This window comes from Colossoma macropomum, unplaced genomic scaffold, assembly GCF_904425465.1.
Source record: "Colossoma macropomum unplaced genomic scaffold, Colossoma_macropomum, whole genome shotgun sequence".
In the NCBI taxonomy this organism is placed as follows: Eukaryota; Metazoa; Chordata; class Actinopteri; order Characiformes; family Serrasalmidae; genus Colossoma; species Colossoma macropomum.
In genome coordinates, this window is record NW_023494803.1 from 11,200,446 (window position 1) to 11,218,551 (window position 18,106).

The 18,106-nt window shown below is 39.2% G+C and overlaps 1 protein-coding gene across 2 annotated transcripts; it reads left to right on the forward strand.

Moving 5' to 3' along the window:
- The first annotated feature begins 387 nt into the window (after positions 1 to 387).
- pgrmc2 (progesterone receptor membrane component 2) lies at positions 388 to 17,277 on the forward strand. 2 transcript variants are annotated; one of them, XR_005008520.1, is made up of 4 exons: positions 388 to 760; positions 11,987 to 12,142; positions 13,143 to 13,501; positions 16,444 to 17,277. XR_005008520.1 is itself a non-coding variant. In XM_036592811.1 (3 exons), the coding sequence occupies exons 1-3, from the start codon at positions 403 to 405 to the stop codon at positions 13,238 to 13,240; spliced, it is 612 nt and encodes a 203-aa protein (XP_036448704.1). In that variant the 5' UTR covers positions 388 to 402; the 3' UTR covers positions 13,241 to 16,543. The 2 variants fall into 2 exon arrangements, 1 of the variants encoding a protein (XP_036448704.1); XM_036592811.1 differs by having other exon boundaries at positions 13,143 to 16,543.
- The last annotated feature ends 829 nt before the right edge of the window (positions 17,278 to 18,106 follow it).

Sequence of the window (18,106 nt, forward strand, 5' to 3'; positions counted from 1 at the left end):
AAACTGAGGGAACAACAATGGCCCCGTCATGTCCCCAACAGTCCAAAACAGGCGGGTTCCAACGACGAAGAACCAATCATGTGTGACTTGGAGTCCAAAATAGGCGGGTCGAAGGACGGAGGACCAATCATATGTCACCTAGAGTCCAAAACAGCCAGGTTCGAACGACTGGGAACCAATCATATGCGATCCAGGGTCCAAAATAGACGGGTTCGAACAATAAGGGTCCAATAATACGCCCACTACAGTTCAAAATAGGCGGCTTCGAATGGCAGAGGACCAATCACATCTACGCCAGGGGCCAAAGTGGGCGGGGCATTGCCACAGAAGCCCAATCATATGCGCTCCCAGCCTGCGGTGGGCGGGGTGTGTGTTGTGGGTCGGCGCTAACGTGCAGACAGTATGGCGGACGATGGGGACGGCAGGAGTGGAGCAGCAGCGGGCGACACAAGCGGCGGGCAGGGCGCGACGAGCACAGAGGAGCTGGATCCAGGGCCCGGTGTCGGCGGCATGCTGCTCAACATCAGCATTTTAATCCTCGTGTTGGCCGTCTGCTACGGCGTGTACCGGCGGTGGCTGAGGCGGTCGGGCGCGGACGCGGCCGCGGGCAGTGAGGCCTCGCCTCTGCCCAAGATGGGCAGGCGCGACTTTACCCTGGAGCAGCTGCGGGAGTACGACGGGGTCCAGAACCCGCGCATCCTTATCGCCGTAAACATGAAGGTGTTTGACGTGACCAGCGGCAGAAAGTTTTACGGACGCGGTAAGAAGGAGAGAGTTTCAAAACAACATTTTGACACGAAGCTGTAGTCTGCCTCTTGTTTGAATTTTCCCGTTCCACCTTAAATAGTGCAGCAGGTACATTCTGGAGCCTGAGTCGCCAGAATGTGACTGCTGCACCATTTAAGGTGGAACGGAAAAATTCGAATAGGAAGCCAACTTCAGCCTCGTCACTTCTTCGACTGTGTAGCTGTGAAGCACAAACTTCACTTCACTTGAAAAGGCTGAAAATTTAGACCTTTTCCTGACAGGCTAAAATCCATAAAACGGCTAACGCTAAAACCCAGAAAAACTGTTGCCGGGGCAACAGAGCTCAGGCAGCGGTTTTTATTTTAGCTTAGCTTAGCTAACGTTAGCCCCCCCCTTAGCCATACTAAAGCCATGGGCTGATTTAATAAACACGTTATGTGTTTTTTTGGTATTATTGTTTCCTTAGTTACAGTTTCTGTTGCTTTGTTTCAGTTTAACCAGAGCTTTTATTAGTAAAAGGAATAATCATTGGCTTGCGTTGGCATTAACGTTAGTTGCCAATGGCTAACTTAGCATAGCGTAGCGTAACGGCCCCTCTGAACGAGCGGGCAGCTTCTCCAAGTTCAATTTCTGTGAGGTTTTGGTCACTATCGACCACGAATTTACCACGACCTGGCGTGGTAAAAGCTTTTAAGGCAATCTCCAAGTGCCAAAGTGCTCCAGTGAGGATAAAATATGATATTTCTCTGTTTTTAGTAACAGCGCCACTCAGGAATTTGACTCCAAAAGTGCAGAGGAGAGATGTCTCTAAATTGGCACCAGAGAGTTTTGCTCTGGGGAATTGAATATTTTTTTAGGGCAAAAAATAAATGTTTTTTATATCGATTTATATCAATTTAAAGGAGCACAATTCTCAAATCACAACAGCTGCATTTTTTTTACAATTATAGCCTAACAGTTACATTAACAATGTTGTCTTAAGTTTTAAGTGGGGAAATTTATTCTAATAAAACAGAGCTTGTAAACTGCATATAGATGAGTTAGACCAATCAGAGGCAACCTGTTGTGACATCACAACCGCAACTTTCTGGCAGACTGGCTCACTGCATTCAAGGGTTGAGTCTCAAGTCAGAAGAAGTGGATATTTTGGTCTTCTTGGCCTAAATCTTAATTTATAGAATTAAATTGAAAGTCACAGTCGCAATATTGTTAAGAAATCGCAATTAGATATGTTCCCCAAGTCATTCAGCCCTTATTTTCTTTTTCTTCTTCTTCTTCTTTTCTTCTGCTTCTTCTAATTATTGTTATTATTGTTATTGTTATTATTATTATTATTATTATTATTATTACTATTATTATTGTGAGGTGATCCATTGCTGCCAAACCCATATACTCCAGTAAAAGGAGCCCAAACAGCTCTTTTTGCTCTTTCTTATAATGTTAGTGAAGACAAGAACTTCACTAACATTATAAGGATCCATATTTGAGGGGAGAAAGGGAGATTTATTATGTCACAGGAAAAACAAATTGGAGGTCTGTTATTCCTTGACGTTAATAGTCATCTGAGCAGAGACCTCACATTTAGTTTCACGGCTGGCCAAATCTCTTACTGCTCAAATGCTAGCTGAATATTTCTTGGGGAAAAGGTTAGGAATCGTCAAAGTGGTTACAGGAACCGGCAACCATATGTGTTTCACTTTAAAACCGTCTGGTAAATATTGACTTATTTATAGATTAGTTTAAAACTCTTGTTTTTTTGTTTTACTATTGTTTATTATCTTAATAGGGAATTCTACTATTTTTTCTAAATTTCTGAATAATTCAGTCATTGAGATGTAAACAGTCATTCAGAGTGGTTTGGTGTGAAATGGTTGATTGTAGAGACTCAGATTTCTTTAAGCCAAAGTTTATCACAAAACTATCAGAAAACAATGTCTCAGACACCAGGCAGTGTATTCATAATCATTTCATGTTATAACTGCGAGGGAGCTTTTAGATGTGGACGTCTGGTTCCTATCACCATCGCTGTGAACAGTTCTGACTCGGTAAGTTTCTCTAGAATGGAGTGTTTCACTCCAAACCACTCTGAATGACTGTGTTTACATCTCAAACCTTTAATTATGTAGACTTTTTGAAAAATGGTTGGTTTAGTACAGCAGCTTTTCAGCTATGGTTAGCTAGCCAACCAGCAGTTACAGCTATTTTGGCTGTGAAAAGAGGACTCGGGTGCAGTGCTGTGCGTCAGACTATTATTTATTTCTTTATACAAAATCAAATCCAGAAAAGTGGCATGTGAAACCCTAATAAAAACAGAAAACAGTGACTAGTAAATTTGATCTGACTTGCACTACATTGAAAACAGTTGAAAAAAAAACATATTTTATGTTTTGCCTTATGAAATTCATTGTTTTTTGTAAATATACTCTTTTTATAACTTTAATGCCTGCAACGTGTTCCAAAAAAGATAGGACGGGAGCATGTTTACCACAGGGTTATATCTCTCTTCCTTTAAAAAAACACTTAATAATCATATGGGGATTACAAACAAGACCCTTCTGGAGGGCCAGTCTAGCACCCACACTCTATAATTGCGGAGTCATACTGTTGTAACATGTACAGAATTTGGCTTGGTTTTGTCATGTTGAAACAAGTATGGGTGTCCTTGAAAAAGATGGCCCGTAAAAAGTAGCTTATGAAGGTAGCGTATGTTCATCATTAATGTTGCTGTCACAGATGTGCAGTTTACCCACTAAAACCTCCCATACCGTGAATTTCGAACTTGACACTGGTAACAGTCTGCCAGGTCCTTTTCTGCTTTGGCCCAGAGAATTTTCCATAAACAGTCTAAAAGCTTGACTCATCAGACCACAATACACGTTTCCACTGTTCACTAGTCCGTTTCAGATGTGCTGAGCCCTGAGAGCTCAGCGGTGTTTCTGGACGCTATTGGCTCCTACTGTGCATAGAACAGTCCTAACTTGTATTTATGGATGCAGCGACAAACAGTGTTTACTGACAAAGGATTGTCAAAGTATTTCTGAGCTCATGTGTAATATCCACCACAGCACCATGCAGTACCATCTGAGGGGTCGAAGGTCACAGGCATTCATTTGTTTTCAGCCTTTTCTTTTATGCATAGAGATTTCTGCGGATTCCCTGAATATTTTAAAAAATCATTATGAACAGTAGAGCATATTGCAATCCCTGGCAGAGGAATGTTGTTTTTAAGCTTTTGGATTTTTTTTGCTGATGCATTTTTGGCAAAGTGGTGAGTCTTGACCCCTTGCTTATAAACATCTAGGCCTTTCCTGGATAGTCCGTTTATAGCCTAATCTTGATTATATCACTTGTTTATGATTTTTGAAAATGTCTCAACATTCCTAGTCTTAAATTGCTGCGGTCCCAGCTTTTTTGGAAATTGCTGCAGGCATCAATATCAGAATGAATATATATTTACAAAAAAACAAAAAATTTGAAAAGGTAAAACATGAAATGTCTTGTTTTTGTAGTGTTTTTGTTCAAATGCAGGCAGATTTATAAATCACTGCTTTTTTTTATTTGCATTTTGCATTTGCAGTCCTAACTTTTTGGAATTTCTTTTCATAAATGCGTCCGGATGAATCCAGAGAGCAACTTAAAGTTGCTGGTATAACTATTCCAGTGTAGCCATGTCTGACATGGACATTACACAGATAGGCCAGTTAGCTCGCTGGCCTGTCTGGTTAGCTCGCTGTGTTTACGTGTGGGTGTGTGTCAGAGTTTGCTAACACTAGCTCTGCTTACTTGTGTGTATAACAGAGGTTGCTGACTGTAGGTGTGGGTGTCAAAGTTTGCTTTTATTAGCTATGTGTACATGTCTGAATGAAAGTTTACTAGCTGTGCCTGTGTGCCAGATGTTGTGTACGTGCCTGCAGAGTGAACGTGTCTATTTAAGAATGAACTGACCTGCTCACCCCCTCTTTACGTGACCACTGCACCTAGCACAAAAGTTGTATCATGGAAACGTGACACGCTGTAAACAGTTTCAAGCTGGATGACTGTTTCACAGAAGTGGCTATGACACTTTGCATTCACAGCGTAAAATTTGCCTTTACAGCTCATCTCTTGCGAAGCTGACCGAGCAGCTGTGACTTGTATCTTCTACCACGTTGTGCATTTCCCTCCCCCTTCTTTCAGTCAGTTAAGAGGCTGGTTTTTGGCTCGTCTGGTTACATGCCACAGCTGTTAAACACAAGATGCATTCATGCTTAAAACTATTACACTTCTGCTTAAATTAGTTCTTTTATTTTTTTTAAGGTAACAGCGATAGATGTGCAGTTGAAGCTTTATATGTATAAGCTATGTTAAGGCTAACAGCTGCGTTAATGCTCCAAGATGTGATTGATATTCAAAAGTAGTGCCCGGCAATATGGCAAAAATATGCTACTCGAATACTTGACGTTTCCACGATGCACAGTACAGTGTCACAGTACACACACAATTAAGCCTGACATGATCAGGGCATGTCAATTGCCTTGTTGGCTACTATAGTGTGTGTAACAAGTGTCTACACTCAAGTCATCCAAAGCTTACATTTTTTCTCTTGAAAATGAGTGAAAATCACTCATTCTACAAGCATAAAGACTAAAATTAGTGCTAGCTATACTAGCTACCAAATTGACAAACATTCCTCGTAAACACATTGAGCACATAGTTGAATTTAAAAGAAGGAAGGGATTATTTTATATATGTGTATTTGACTTAAGCCACCCACAGAAAATGCATCTGACTCACATTATGCTTGTTGCTATATGATGTGATTGCAGTTATTTTCATTAAATTATACAATCAGGCTACATAATTATCCCAAGTAGTTGTGATTATTGAGCACAAAGTATTTAACCCCTTTAAAATCCCAGGCTTATTATTTAGTAACTACAGGGCCTTCAGTGCAAACTGGCTGAGCTATTCTCAGGTTATAGATGTGTGTAATAAAACATTGGGTCTGCCAGTGGGCCCTGACCATTTAAGGGGTTAAACTGTTACAGCTTAACAGATCAGAATACAGTGTTGAAGTGATGTTGGCCTATTTAAAGAGCTCATGCCATACATTTTTCTTGTTTTTTAGTTTTTTTTCCATCGATGTATACCTTAGGTGAAAAAAACTAAAATGCAAGAAAAATGTGAGACATGAGCCTTTTAAATTGGCTGACACTACTTTGGCATTTGTGTGGGTTTATGAACCAAAAACAGTCATAATTATTTTCTACATGAACATTTTCCAACCTCTCTTTATCCCTGAAAGTGGTTGTTTTTTTTTCTGTCCATGCCTTTACGTCTTATTTCTGTAATTGCTGCCCTCATTCAAGAAGCAGTTTGGTCTGAAACACCCTTTTAACCTCAGCATGAAGGGGCGGGGCTAAACTTCTGTAGGCTTAGTAGGCAGAACATTACTTCATTAACAGGTTTATAGTGGTGCTCTGTAGGTGACCCTGCCAGTCTGCAGTGACAGCAGAGGAGGGTAAAGTTCAGCAACCTCACTGCTGGGCTTTAGTTACATTTAGGGCATCATATGCTTTCAAATTATTTATTACCACCCACCTCTAATTCTTCAGTGATATGATGCTTAAGTCAGCCATTTGCTAGCTTCTTGTTCAAATTTTCCCGTTCCACCTTAATTGGAGCAGCAGTTACATTCTGGCGCCTCAGGCGTCACAACTGCTGGACTGTTTAAGGTGGAACAGGAAATTTAGCTAGCTAGCTACCGAGACATCAGCACTTGTGATTTTTGATGCTTGTTATGGAGAAAAAATTAAACTAAGATAATAAATACTTTTTTAACAAAGAAAATTCTCACATTTGTGGGTTTCTTTGGTCGCTCATGCAGCCATCTTGCCGGTTTTTCTTTTTTTTCCCATAACGCCCAGTTCGGAATGTGCATCTGAAAAACCTCCAGTAGTTAGTGCCAGTAGCACTAACACTTTACCCTACGCTTCTATCTCAACAACAATCGGGACACCCTACCCCTAGACGTGAACGCGCAAAACGGAGGGCTAAGGGCTAAGTGGTTGTGACGTCACAAAAATGATGGATTCAAAGCAGCTTATTGCATTGTTGTATAAACAATATGTTTTGACATTAACAGTCTTTACATACTGCATTTAACTTATTTCAAAACAGAAAGGAAAATCTGTTTACTTCATATGGACCCTTTAAACAACGTATTGAAAGTTAGAGTATTGAATTGTTTACCATGCTGCTGTATTGATAAATTATTGAACACTTGATGAGTTGGAGTAGAGACAATGCACTAGTAGTATCACATTTTTGAAAAAACACATTGCGCTGTACAAAATCTAGTTAAAGAGGACTAATTATGCTTCCTTCATTACAAAACATATGCAGTTGTTTTGTGTTTTAGGTCCGCCAGTATCTGATATGCTCAGCATGCTCAACATGGTAACAATGCTATATCGTCATATTGTCCACCTCTCTTCTCAGGTGGCTGTATTCAGGCCTTAGCTGTCCATTGGCTGTCTTTAAGAGTGTGATATGCTATCTGATTCTGAACCATTTATGGCGTAAATGGGTGAGCAAGCCCAGAGCTGTGTAAGTGGCATCATTGGGCCGATCTCTGACCACTGCCCTCGTTTTGCCACACATTCCAGTTTTCCAGCCTGTCTGTTGACATTTGTTCTGTTTAGACCAAGAAACTCGTGTTGGCTTTTAACCCTGCTGTCCTTTGGCTTTCATTTATTAATGGAATCTGTTAGGCTTTTATGATGTTAATGGTGTCTTGTGGGAGGATTAGATGGTCATGTTCCCTTTCACTTACCAGCAAAAAAAACTGTGCACGACAGGGAGTGTTTCACATGGGACTCAGATGATGCAGAGCATAAAAAAATCTTTTTTTGCCCGTATTTTTTTTTTTTTACACAGTTATCAGTAAATCGCAGCGATAGAGCCTCTGTGCAATCTTTGTTCAATTTTCTCATACAGAGCAGGCAAAAGTATGTCTGCATTTCAGTCATAAGACTTTAGAACAGGCCCCAAGGGCTGTTATTTTAAGCCTTGTCATGCTTTCCAAAGAAAATTTCAATGGACAGTCCACAGTTGACAGTGTAATCTAGTCTGAAACTGATCTGTTTAATGTCAGGCCTGATTTGTTAAAGGCTCAAAATGCTGTTTTTAGTGACAAGTTGTGTGTGTATATAAAAGTATATATAATGAGGATAGGAAGGCTAGGGCTGTACAATATAATATAGACAAAGCACCATATTATGATTGCTGTATGCTTTGCAATATAGTAAAGCATATTGCTGAACTCCTGATGACATGTGGTTGAAGTTTGACTTGCATTATTTTCATCAATTATATCCTTTTTTTTTTTTTAGATTGTTTTTATTTAATCACCCAAAGAACATCTGTGATTGGTCAGGTAGATCACAGCACACAAAACATTTAGTGATTGGTATATTTGCATATTGATGCCTTCTGCTTTCGATATTGTGTAGGCCAGGATAGAAAATCATAATTTTGCCCAAATCAGTGAAATTCAGGGAAATTTATAAATAAATTGAGTCACATTGTAATGTAAGCAAAATACATTGCGGTAAATGATGTCCACTATATAAAATACATTAATATAAATTTAATTAAATATAAATGAAAATGTGTATTTTTACAGTTTGCTACATATATAAGGCTATTTGGGGGCATTTTGCCACTGTACTCCTGTTTTAACGAGCAGAAATGTTAAATATGGGGGCATTTTTGCTCTTTGTCACAAACATCCAGGTTTTGTTGTATTCCCTTTAGTACCAGTAAAGAAACAGTCCTTCAGCCTTTGCCTCCTGATGCTCTGTACTGCGGTAGCCATCTGCCAGGCTTCTGTGCACAGGCTCTTCTGTTAGCTGTGGAAAATAATAGAATTAATTTGACGGTCTCAATCTGTTATGCACTTTTTACTTCTAATGCTCATCAGGCTCTGAGAAGTGAAAGCCTGAATGCAGGCAGTCTGTGTGTAGATGCTGTTAAGTTCTTTTTATGGACTCTTGATTCATTTGAGGCTGTGGGGCAAGGAATCGACCACTAAAGGAAGAATTGATTCCTGTTTTTGAAATCAGTTTCCTATGTACAGTTGGCAGTGTTAACCTTTTATAGCTGTACTCACCAACCCTGATCCTGGAGATCTGCCTTGCTGCAGAGTGTAGTTCTAGCCACAATGTGCCACACCTGCTCCAGCTAATTAACATCTCCAGAAGTCCCTGATTGGCTGGTTTGGATGCTTTAGGGCCAGGAAAGGAGGAGGAAGCTTTTTAGATGCAGGTTGGAACTTTACTCTGCAGGAAAGTGGATCTTTAGGAGGAGAGTTGGTGACCACTGTTTTACAGTAATAAACAAACTTTAAAAGACTAGTTATTGTAACAGCTGTGTGAAGATAGTGATTCGACTGCATGGGTGTTGAAATGTTATAATGCAATACAGTAATAAACAATAAATGATGCACTATTTTTGGTCTAAATGCAATTCTTGGGTTGTTTTGCATAATAAAAGTGTGTTATATTGTTTTCGTTGTCTGTATTCTACTGTGCAAAGAGCTGTTTTAGTCACATGTATTGGCTTTGTATTTTTATTTTTTTTTAAATCTGTTCCAAAATAATTGAAACAGATTATGATGAAATTCTTTTTATAAAGATTTGTAATCAAATCATTGTCAGAGGTGTAAATCGGTTCAAATGTAGGTATTGTGATATGAACTGAGTCTGTTCTACAGTTTTTCATTAGGTTGGATGAATAACTGGCTCTAAATGTAGGCATAGTGATATAAACTGAGTCTGTTCTACAGTTTCTCATTAGATTGAATGAATAACTGGCTCTAAATGTAGGTATTATGATACAGGTTCTCATTATGTTGAAGGGCTTTATGTTGTCCAAGCTGGCAACAGTTGCTACGACTGATTGTGTTTGTGGGCGGAGCTTGGATAGACCAGTTGATTCTGTATGTTTGAAATCAGTCTTGATCTCTATCTCTGACTGTAGCTGAAGCACTCTAGAGCTGCTATTTTGCATGCTGTACTAAAGACAGTGCTGTATTCATTTCCTCTGTACACATTCCATAGTTTATTGAAAGGATGGTTTCTGGGGGCTGTGGCAGTGTTTTGGCTCTGGGAAGGGCGTGGCTGTCTAACGTTGCCTTTGGGTGTGTGTGTGTGTGTGTGTCTGTGTGTGTGTGTGTGTGCGCGCGTGCGTGCGTGCGTGTGCGTGCGTGTGTGCAGTGTACACCTACGTTCCTAACATTTCTAGCTGCCTTAGTCTTGTGGCGTTGTCTGAACTGTCTCCAAGCCAGTCTTAACTTGCCAGAAGTTCTGCATCTTGGCTTTTGAAAGCAGTAAATGAAATGTCAGTGAAGTTATAAGCTGTTTATTAGCAAAAAAAATAGGTCTGTATTGATTACTCAATAAAAAAAAATGAAAGCTGCTTAATTATTGAACTATAGTTAGCAATTTACAAAACGGATTATGCATATTTCAATTCTCTGACTGTTCTTATTTACAGTAAGAAACCCTTAATGAACACGCCTTCGTTAAATTAAGTTTTCCAATATGTTAATCTTATGAAATAAATAGTAATTAAGCACTAAAATTGGCAAAAAAGGTCATACTTAAGTGTGTTCTCTGTAGAGGATGTGTTCAAACCTACGTATGGCTGTGTACGTGATTTGTTCAGTTAGTTCTGGTTTTGTTGTTTGGCTTTTTTGATTTATCATAATTATTACTTGTTAAATAATCTTTGTGTGGGTTATGTACTAAAACATTCGTTTATTCATTTTTACATGACCATTTTCAAATTTCTCTTTATTTCTTTATCTGTGCTGTTTTACTACTTTAAGACTGATTGCCTGCCCAAAAAGCAGTCCAGCCAGAAACTCTTATAATAAGAGCCAGGTAACTGGCCCTCTGGAATGTCTGCTGACGTTCTTATCCATTTTATGTCAAGTGTATTTTTTGTTTTAGAGAAACTTAATTACAGATAGTGCCTTCATTTTCAATTCAATGCATCTCTGACATGAAGATTATTTTCTTCCGCTTAGCTGTTTATAGTTTATCTGTTGCATCTGTGGTGAGTTAGTACAGCAATGCTGACTGTGTAAAGGAGATGTGGATATGGATTAGAACAGTTTTTCTTGATTGCACGGATATTTTTCTTCTGGCCTTGCAAAATTGCACAATCATCACTGAAAGCACACAGTCTGAATCACTGAATCAGCACCAGCTGTGCAAAAATGTATGCTGGATCTGGAGTTTAGTAACAGTAGCTTAAAAGAATATATATATATATATATATATAAAAGGCAGGAAACCCCCTGGACAAGTCAGCAGTCCATCCCAGAGCATGAAGCATTAATAATTCACATTAATAAAAATGTACTTGAATTTACTTGAAAAGCCCTCACTATTTTGAAAAAAAAATTAATCTAGCATGTAAATATAAAGATGTTTCAAAACATAGCATGTTATCACTGTGGGGACAAAACCTTGTACCTCCATATTTTCCTTTTTTTTATATTTTTTATATAGTTTGAAAACGCAGCTGGCGTTTACTGCACTAAAATTTCATGACGATCAGACCAATAGAAACGGTCCAAAATGACTGACAATAAGTTTACTCTTCATTAACTGACAGCGAAAGAGTTTTTTGCATCTTCTGTAAAGTTACTTTTTCAGAGATAAGGAGAATTTGTTTCCATTTTATTTACCCCTCAGTACATACAGGCCATATACAGGAACTAAGCTGCAAAATGGCTCGTTTTGAATTCATTGTTTCTGTGATGAATTTAACGTCATTGTTTCTGTGAACACATTTACATATTTCAGTCAGAATAGAACTTATTTACATATCACTCTTAAAGGCTCAGAAGCAGCCTTTTTAATTCCAAGACATGAAACGAAGTTGGAAAATGATTTGTTTCTTGACTGTATTTGGTACATAGAGCAGAAATATTGTCAGTGGACACGAGGTGAAAAAAACAGGCTCTTTCGTGTCTTAATTTCCAGGCTTATTATTCAGTTACTGCTGTGAAACTGATATGTAAGTTCTGCGGTTATGAGAGTGAGGAATGTAAGTGTGAACACACATACAGACTTTCAGTTTAATGGTTTCATAGTATGTATTTTAATTGTAGCACTGTTACTCTTCCAGCATAGTAAATGCCTTCTGTTTTTTTTTGTTTTTGTTTTTTTATTTTATTTTATTGCAGAGGGTCCGTATGGAATCTTTGCGGGCCGGGACGCTTCTCGTGGTTTGGCTACGTTCTGTCTGGAGAAGGACGCTCTGCGGGACGAGTATGATGACCTATCGGACCTCAACGCGGTTCAGATGGAGAGCGTCAGGGAGTGGGAGATGCAGTTTATGGGTAAGTGCTCGTATCACAGAAAACAGCATTTTCCTCACTTTTTTAAAATAGGTTTGATGTAGAATCATGTAAACATTGCGTTCATGTTGTTTCATAACATTTCGTTCACTTCTCAGTTCATATATAAAAATTAATTTGAAAAGTCACTGTGTTTGTGAACTCAAGCAACTTTCATGTAACATGATTTATTTTATTCCCTGAAGCTGTGGGTCCACATCATGGAAAATTGGATCGCCTCACTAGTTTCAATAAAATAGATTGATGTAGTATGTTAGTGTTACAAGTAACAAAACACAATGAGGCACAATTCATGGCATCTAATCAGAACAAGAGCTCATTTACATATATCAAACTCAAAGGCACAGCAACAAAAACAGCCTGTTTAATTGTAAGGGATAAAGAAATTTGGAAAATGGTCATGTGAAAATGAATTTCAACTGTTTTTGGTACATAAAACCACACAAAAATCTTTAATGGACCTCGAGGAAAAATATTAAATACAAAAAATGTAGAAAATTGGTCATTTTAAGGCTCATTTTTCAGTAGCGACTTTAAATTATTCTGTAAGTACTATGAAACTGACCTGCTAGAGAAATTGTAGACCTGCTGACATGTTCTTAGAGGGGGTTAAAAAGCAGTTTCATAGTCGAAGTTAGCTGAATTTCAGAGCTGGGAAACTGTCCGAGAAGCAAGAGTGAGGAACAAGCCCCAGGTGTTTGCCTTTTTTCTGCATTTTTATGGCTCAGAATGTTTGAAACCTGCCCCGCTGTTATCAGTATGTTATCGCAGACTTAGTATTGTTATTGCTTACTTGTTGTCCTTGGAGAAAGATAAGTAGTTTAAGTAAAAAGATTACTAAATTGTGTTTTAAGGCTTATGACACACCCTGCACAACAAAGAGTGCTTGGTCTTATTCGGATTCGTTTAGAACCTGTTCATAATACGTAACATTGTGTAGTACTCATATTTTTAACTCTTTATTTTCTTGTCTCTCATGCAGAAAAATATGACTACGTGGGCCGTCTGCTGAAGCCAGGTGACGAGCCGTCGGAGTACACGGACGAGGAGGACATTAAGGACCATCTGAAACACGACTGACGTGCTCCACCCGCACAGCGACCAAAGCCTGAGACTCAGACCGCTACCATCCAACCAACCTGCCACTCATAGCCCTAATTACCACCTTTACCCCACTGCATCTACCCCAGATTACCCCTCTCTATGGCAACAATAAAACTCCAGGCAGGAGTTTTGGTACTGCAACAGCAGAAAGCTTTCAGCAACAACAGAGCTACAGAGCTCCAACCACTTACCCTGCTCTGCTTGGCAGTGGTGATGTTTTGCCACTTCCTGATTGGGGTAATAAATCTATACTTGCTTCAAGGTATCCCTTTACGCCTTGTTAATAAACTCCTGCCGTAATCCTTTCCTTTATTTACCCAAGTGGTTCTCAGCCCCAGTCTTCTAGAGCCTGTGCTGCTTATCAAACCTGTGATAATTTGTGAGTTTAGCACAGAAAGCTCAAAATACATTCAGTGCAGCAAGTTAGCCAGTTTAAACTGTGCTGGATCTCAACTGCACATGCATCATACAGTCACTTAGCATGGACAGTAATCTCCATACCTTTCCCTGTGACTTGCACAGTGAAAGTTTCATGCAATTTTAGTTGCTTGAAACCTACATGAAACTACGTTTACACTTGAGTTGCATAATGTAGCTCATTTGAAACTCCCAGCTGTTTCAAGCATCTCAACTTCACGGAACAAGTTGAGTTTCAAAGGATTGATTACAAACAGCATCGGCTCGGTGGACAGGAAAATGAAAGAAGACGGTCTTTTGGACACTTGACTTAGCCTAACGTGGAGTTAACTGAGGGATGACAAGAAACAAACGAAAGTTTCTCAAAGCTTGCATTTCTGTTAACTAGCCAGCTAATGGTAACAGCTATTTAAACTCTTCTTCTCTCTTTTTAGTAGCCAGTCTTTCATCCACACTAGTTTAGCCCTTTTAGTTTTTCTTCATCAGTTGTATTTACAAGTATTTACACAGTGACAACTTGAAGAATTGTGCAAAGGTGATAAAAATGCTGCTAAATATTGACGTGTAGATAATTACACGACTCTGATTAGTTCATATCGTAAGAACGATTCACTAGATCAGACAATACAGGCTGTTTTATTTGGCTCACTAGTGCAGTAACCAAATGTTGGATGTGACTGGTTGCATGTAAGTTTCACCGTGTAAAGCCAGCCTTAGAAGAGAACAGGCAACACCTTGGCTCAAAACTGAGCTAAAATAGAAGGTAATAGGCAGTTGCTTCATTGTTGTAATGGTTTCGAATGGTTTTATGTTCAAAAACCATGTCAGAATTGTCCATGGTAATTGACTCTGATGCACAAGAAGAGATCAGTTTGAACGGTGCTGGAGTAAAGGCCCACGGTCAGGAGGGAAGAGGTCAGGAAATGTGCTTATTGGACAGTCCTCACTTTGGACTAATGTGATCCAGCTAAGTGAGGAATCCTGCTCTGTGATATCACGCCCCTCCACCTGTGACTGGGCTTGAGAACCCCATTGCTTTGCTTTTTGCTTTTTTATTTCATGGGCCCGTTGCTTATGTTCCGTCCCAATCCACCCAAACTCACTTGCCTGCTGAAAACAAGTTTACCTTTTTCCCTCCTCCCTGGATTCGCCCCCATTTTCCCTTAAGCCCTATGCCCTTGCTCTATATGCCCTAAGCCCTTAACCCCCCCTGTACAGCGAAGCTACCCTGGGGCTTTTAAATCCTGCACATCTGCGTGTTTGGGTGACGGACTGAAAATGTGAAAAGATTTTTACAAAAAAATGGAATGAAACACTGAAATCTCACACACAACCAGATTGCTATTCACTGGTTTCCTCGGGGACGTCACTGTTGATAAACCCAGCGAGGGGAAGCCGTATGCTAATGGGATTGAGAGAGAGGGAGAGACGGTTCAGTCCAAAAAAAAACTGGGTCAGGAAACACAGCTGGGTACAATTTTTTTGAGTTTTTTTTGTTTGTTTGTTTTTTGTTTTTTTTTAATTTAAACAGTTCTCTGTACTACAATAACACACAGACAGACACACAGTCATTCGTTTCAAGCTCATTTTTTGGTGGGCTGTATTTTATTTCTGTTTCATTTTATTTGAAATCAACTGAAAAGTGAATCTGAGGTTAGATGTTTGTAACATTGGCCAATCCAGAGGGTGGGGTGTAATTTAGCATTAGCCAACTACTAGCATTAGTAGGTTACTTTTTGTGCACTTTTAGTGTCACGGTTTTGGTTTTGTCACAGTGTGATTGTACACATTTGGTTAAGTGGGAGAGGGGTTTTATGGGCAGTATTGGGTGTTGGGGGCAAAACAAAGCCTCTTATTGCTTTGAACCACATATTCTTAATCAGAATTGCTGTTTGGAACACAAAGGGAAATCGGTTTTTGTTTGGACAAAATCAATCGACTGTTTTACTTGTCTTGATTCCTCTCCCTGCCCTTCCCCATCCACCCCATCATGAAACAGTCTGAGTAGAAATTGTGCCTTATTTGTGTTCTTTTATATGTGTCGAAACAAAAAAAAACCCTGGACGGTGAAGACAGAAAGGAAGAAACAGGAAGAAGACTGGAGGGGAGGGTCAGGGTAGGGGGTTAAAATGATATTCAAGCATGGAGTAAAACATAAAAAAACAAAAAAAAACTCGTCCCATTCTCTCGTTCTGCTGTCGGTGTTAAAACGCGCCGTAACGCCCTCCCTTCTCAAACGTTCAGACGACCAAAAGGCATGCTCCAAACCTGAGAGCCCCCCCCCCTCACCTCTGTGCAACCTTGTACATAGACTTTACAAAGTATTCAGTGTTACTGCCATGTTTATGTAGTTAATGGACTCTATGTACTACTGTGTTGTATTGGCCATAAGTCTATTTCATATCTCTCTCTCTCTCTCTCTCTCTCTCTCTCTCTCTCTCTCTCTCTCTCTCTCTCTCTCTCTCTCTCTCTCTCGTCTTTTGTTTTCTTTGCTGAAGTTCTTTTTAAGTGTGGAAGACTTTTCAAAAACGAATTGTAAGGCGTTTTTTCGGCAGGGCAGGGGGTGTGGAGGTTCAAACACTTTTTTGTTGTTTTTGTCTATTTTTTGGGGTAGGTGGGTAGAGAGGGGTAGAAAAAATGAGAAATTCAAAAAAAAGTGGATTCTGTAAATATGTGTATCATTTTATTGAAGCATGTGCAGCATAACCATGAGCTAATGCTGTTTATTTTTTTTTCTCCCACTTCACGTATTTAATTGTCAGGACTGTCTGTGTGAGCGCCTGCGTGTGGGGAGGAGGATGAAGAGACATGCTGATGCATAAACAAATAAACAGATTTGGATAATAAAAGTCAGTCTTGTGATCTCAGTGGCTTAAAGAGATGAAATGTATCAAATATATAGCTCACCTCAGATGTAGCTGATTAGCCAAGACATGCTTGGTGCCTATGTTGCTTATGTTGCACTGGAGCTATAAAGCTAATGTAACGAACATGTAATGAAAGCGTACACCCCACCAGTTAGTGGTGTGCTAACTGCGTGCCATCTTGCATTAAAGGAAACGTGAATCAATAAACATGCAATATTACAAACAAGGACGTCCATATTAAAGATAAACTACAGACGAAATCTTTCCAAAATTCTTATGAATAGTCGTATTCAATGAATATATGGTCCATTTATTTCTGGAACTTTGGTGCAAAATGAACAATTCTGTTCATTATCTATAAATTTGGAAAGATTATAATTATGTGGGTAAGTGTTATGCACGATTTTTAAGTGTATTTCTCCAAATTTATTGTGAATGCAACACTTATAAAGCTTTATCAGACATCTTACTGCATTCTTGTTCCGTAGAGTGATAGATTTGTGAGAAATCGAGGATCTATGGGGAGAGGAAACATGATATTATTGGTTCGCTTAATTTTGCTCCACCTGCTTGTGCAGGGTGACCTCATCAAAAGTCAGTAGAGGGTTTAGAGGTGGGGTGAAAGTCATTAGCTTTTGATAGATGCTTTTATTGATGTATTGATTCAATGATTTATATGAACCAACAAGATACAAATAAAGTCCCTTTTGTTTTCTGATTGACTTTAAAGTACAGTGAGTTGTTTCCATTACTTTTAAGCTACATTAGCCTTTAAGCACCATTGCAAAATATCCAGCATCAAACATCACACATTTTTGCTAAACTGTTTCTTTAATATTTATGCACTAGACCTATTGTATGTAATTTAAAAACTGCAGGCTTGTAATGGTGGTAGATCTATTGCTACAGCCCCTCAAATTTCCAAATGAAGGCCCACAGCATGGATGCCAGTAGCTTTAAAATGGGATGAATAGAAGTTCTCCATTCATCAGTTCCCTTAAAGGCCTTAATGCTTATGCTTGGTATATTTACACCCATTATGCAGTATATTTATAGAAGAAATGTGTTGCAATCATAGGGTCAGAGTGAGAATGTTCCTCAGTTTCAGTCTAAACCTGAGGCTGTTCACTCTGCTGTCAGACACGTGAGTCATCATTTTAAAGCTTTATAGGCAGTGTGTTGTTAGAACTTGTTGGCCTTGTGTCGAAAAACTGGTGAAACTTTCTATCAGGGTGACAGATACTTCAACAGCCAGAGGCAGGTACATTAATCTAACGTACCACAAGCATGGTAGCTTACTTAAAGGGGAACTCCACTGACTTTCCAAAATTTCTCCATTATTCAGTGGTTGAGATGTAAACAAAGCCATTCAGAGCAATTTGATGTGACATAATTAATTTGTAGAAAAACTTGCAAATTTTCTTTACAGTGGTGGTGATAGGAACCAGAGGTCCCGATACCTACAGCACAAATATAGCCATCCTTTTTACTGTCCAAAACCACCAGTGACACGTGTCTTCTGAGTTATATATGGAATGTTGAAGATGGAAATAGTGGA

Coding starts and splice junctions, on each gene's coding strand:
- pgrmc2 (XM_036592811.1), top strand. CDS start 403: ATGGCGGACGATGGGGACGGCAGGAGTGGAGCAGCAGCGGGCGACACA. Junction 761..11,986: donor CAGAAAGTTTTACGGACGCG/GTAAGAAGGAGA, acceptor ATTTTATTGCAG/AGGGTCCGTATGGAATCTTT. Junction 12,143..13,142: donor GTGGGAGATGCAGTTTATGG/GTAAGTGCTCGT, acceptor TCTCTCATGCAG/AAAAATATGACTACGTGGGC.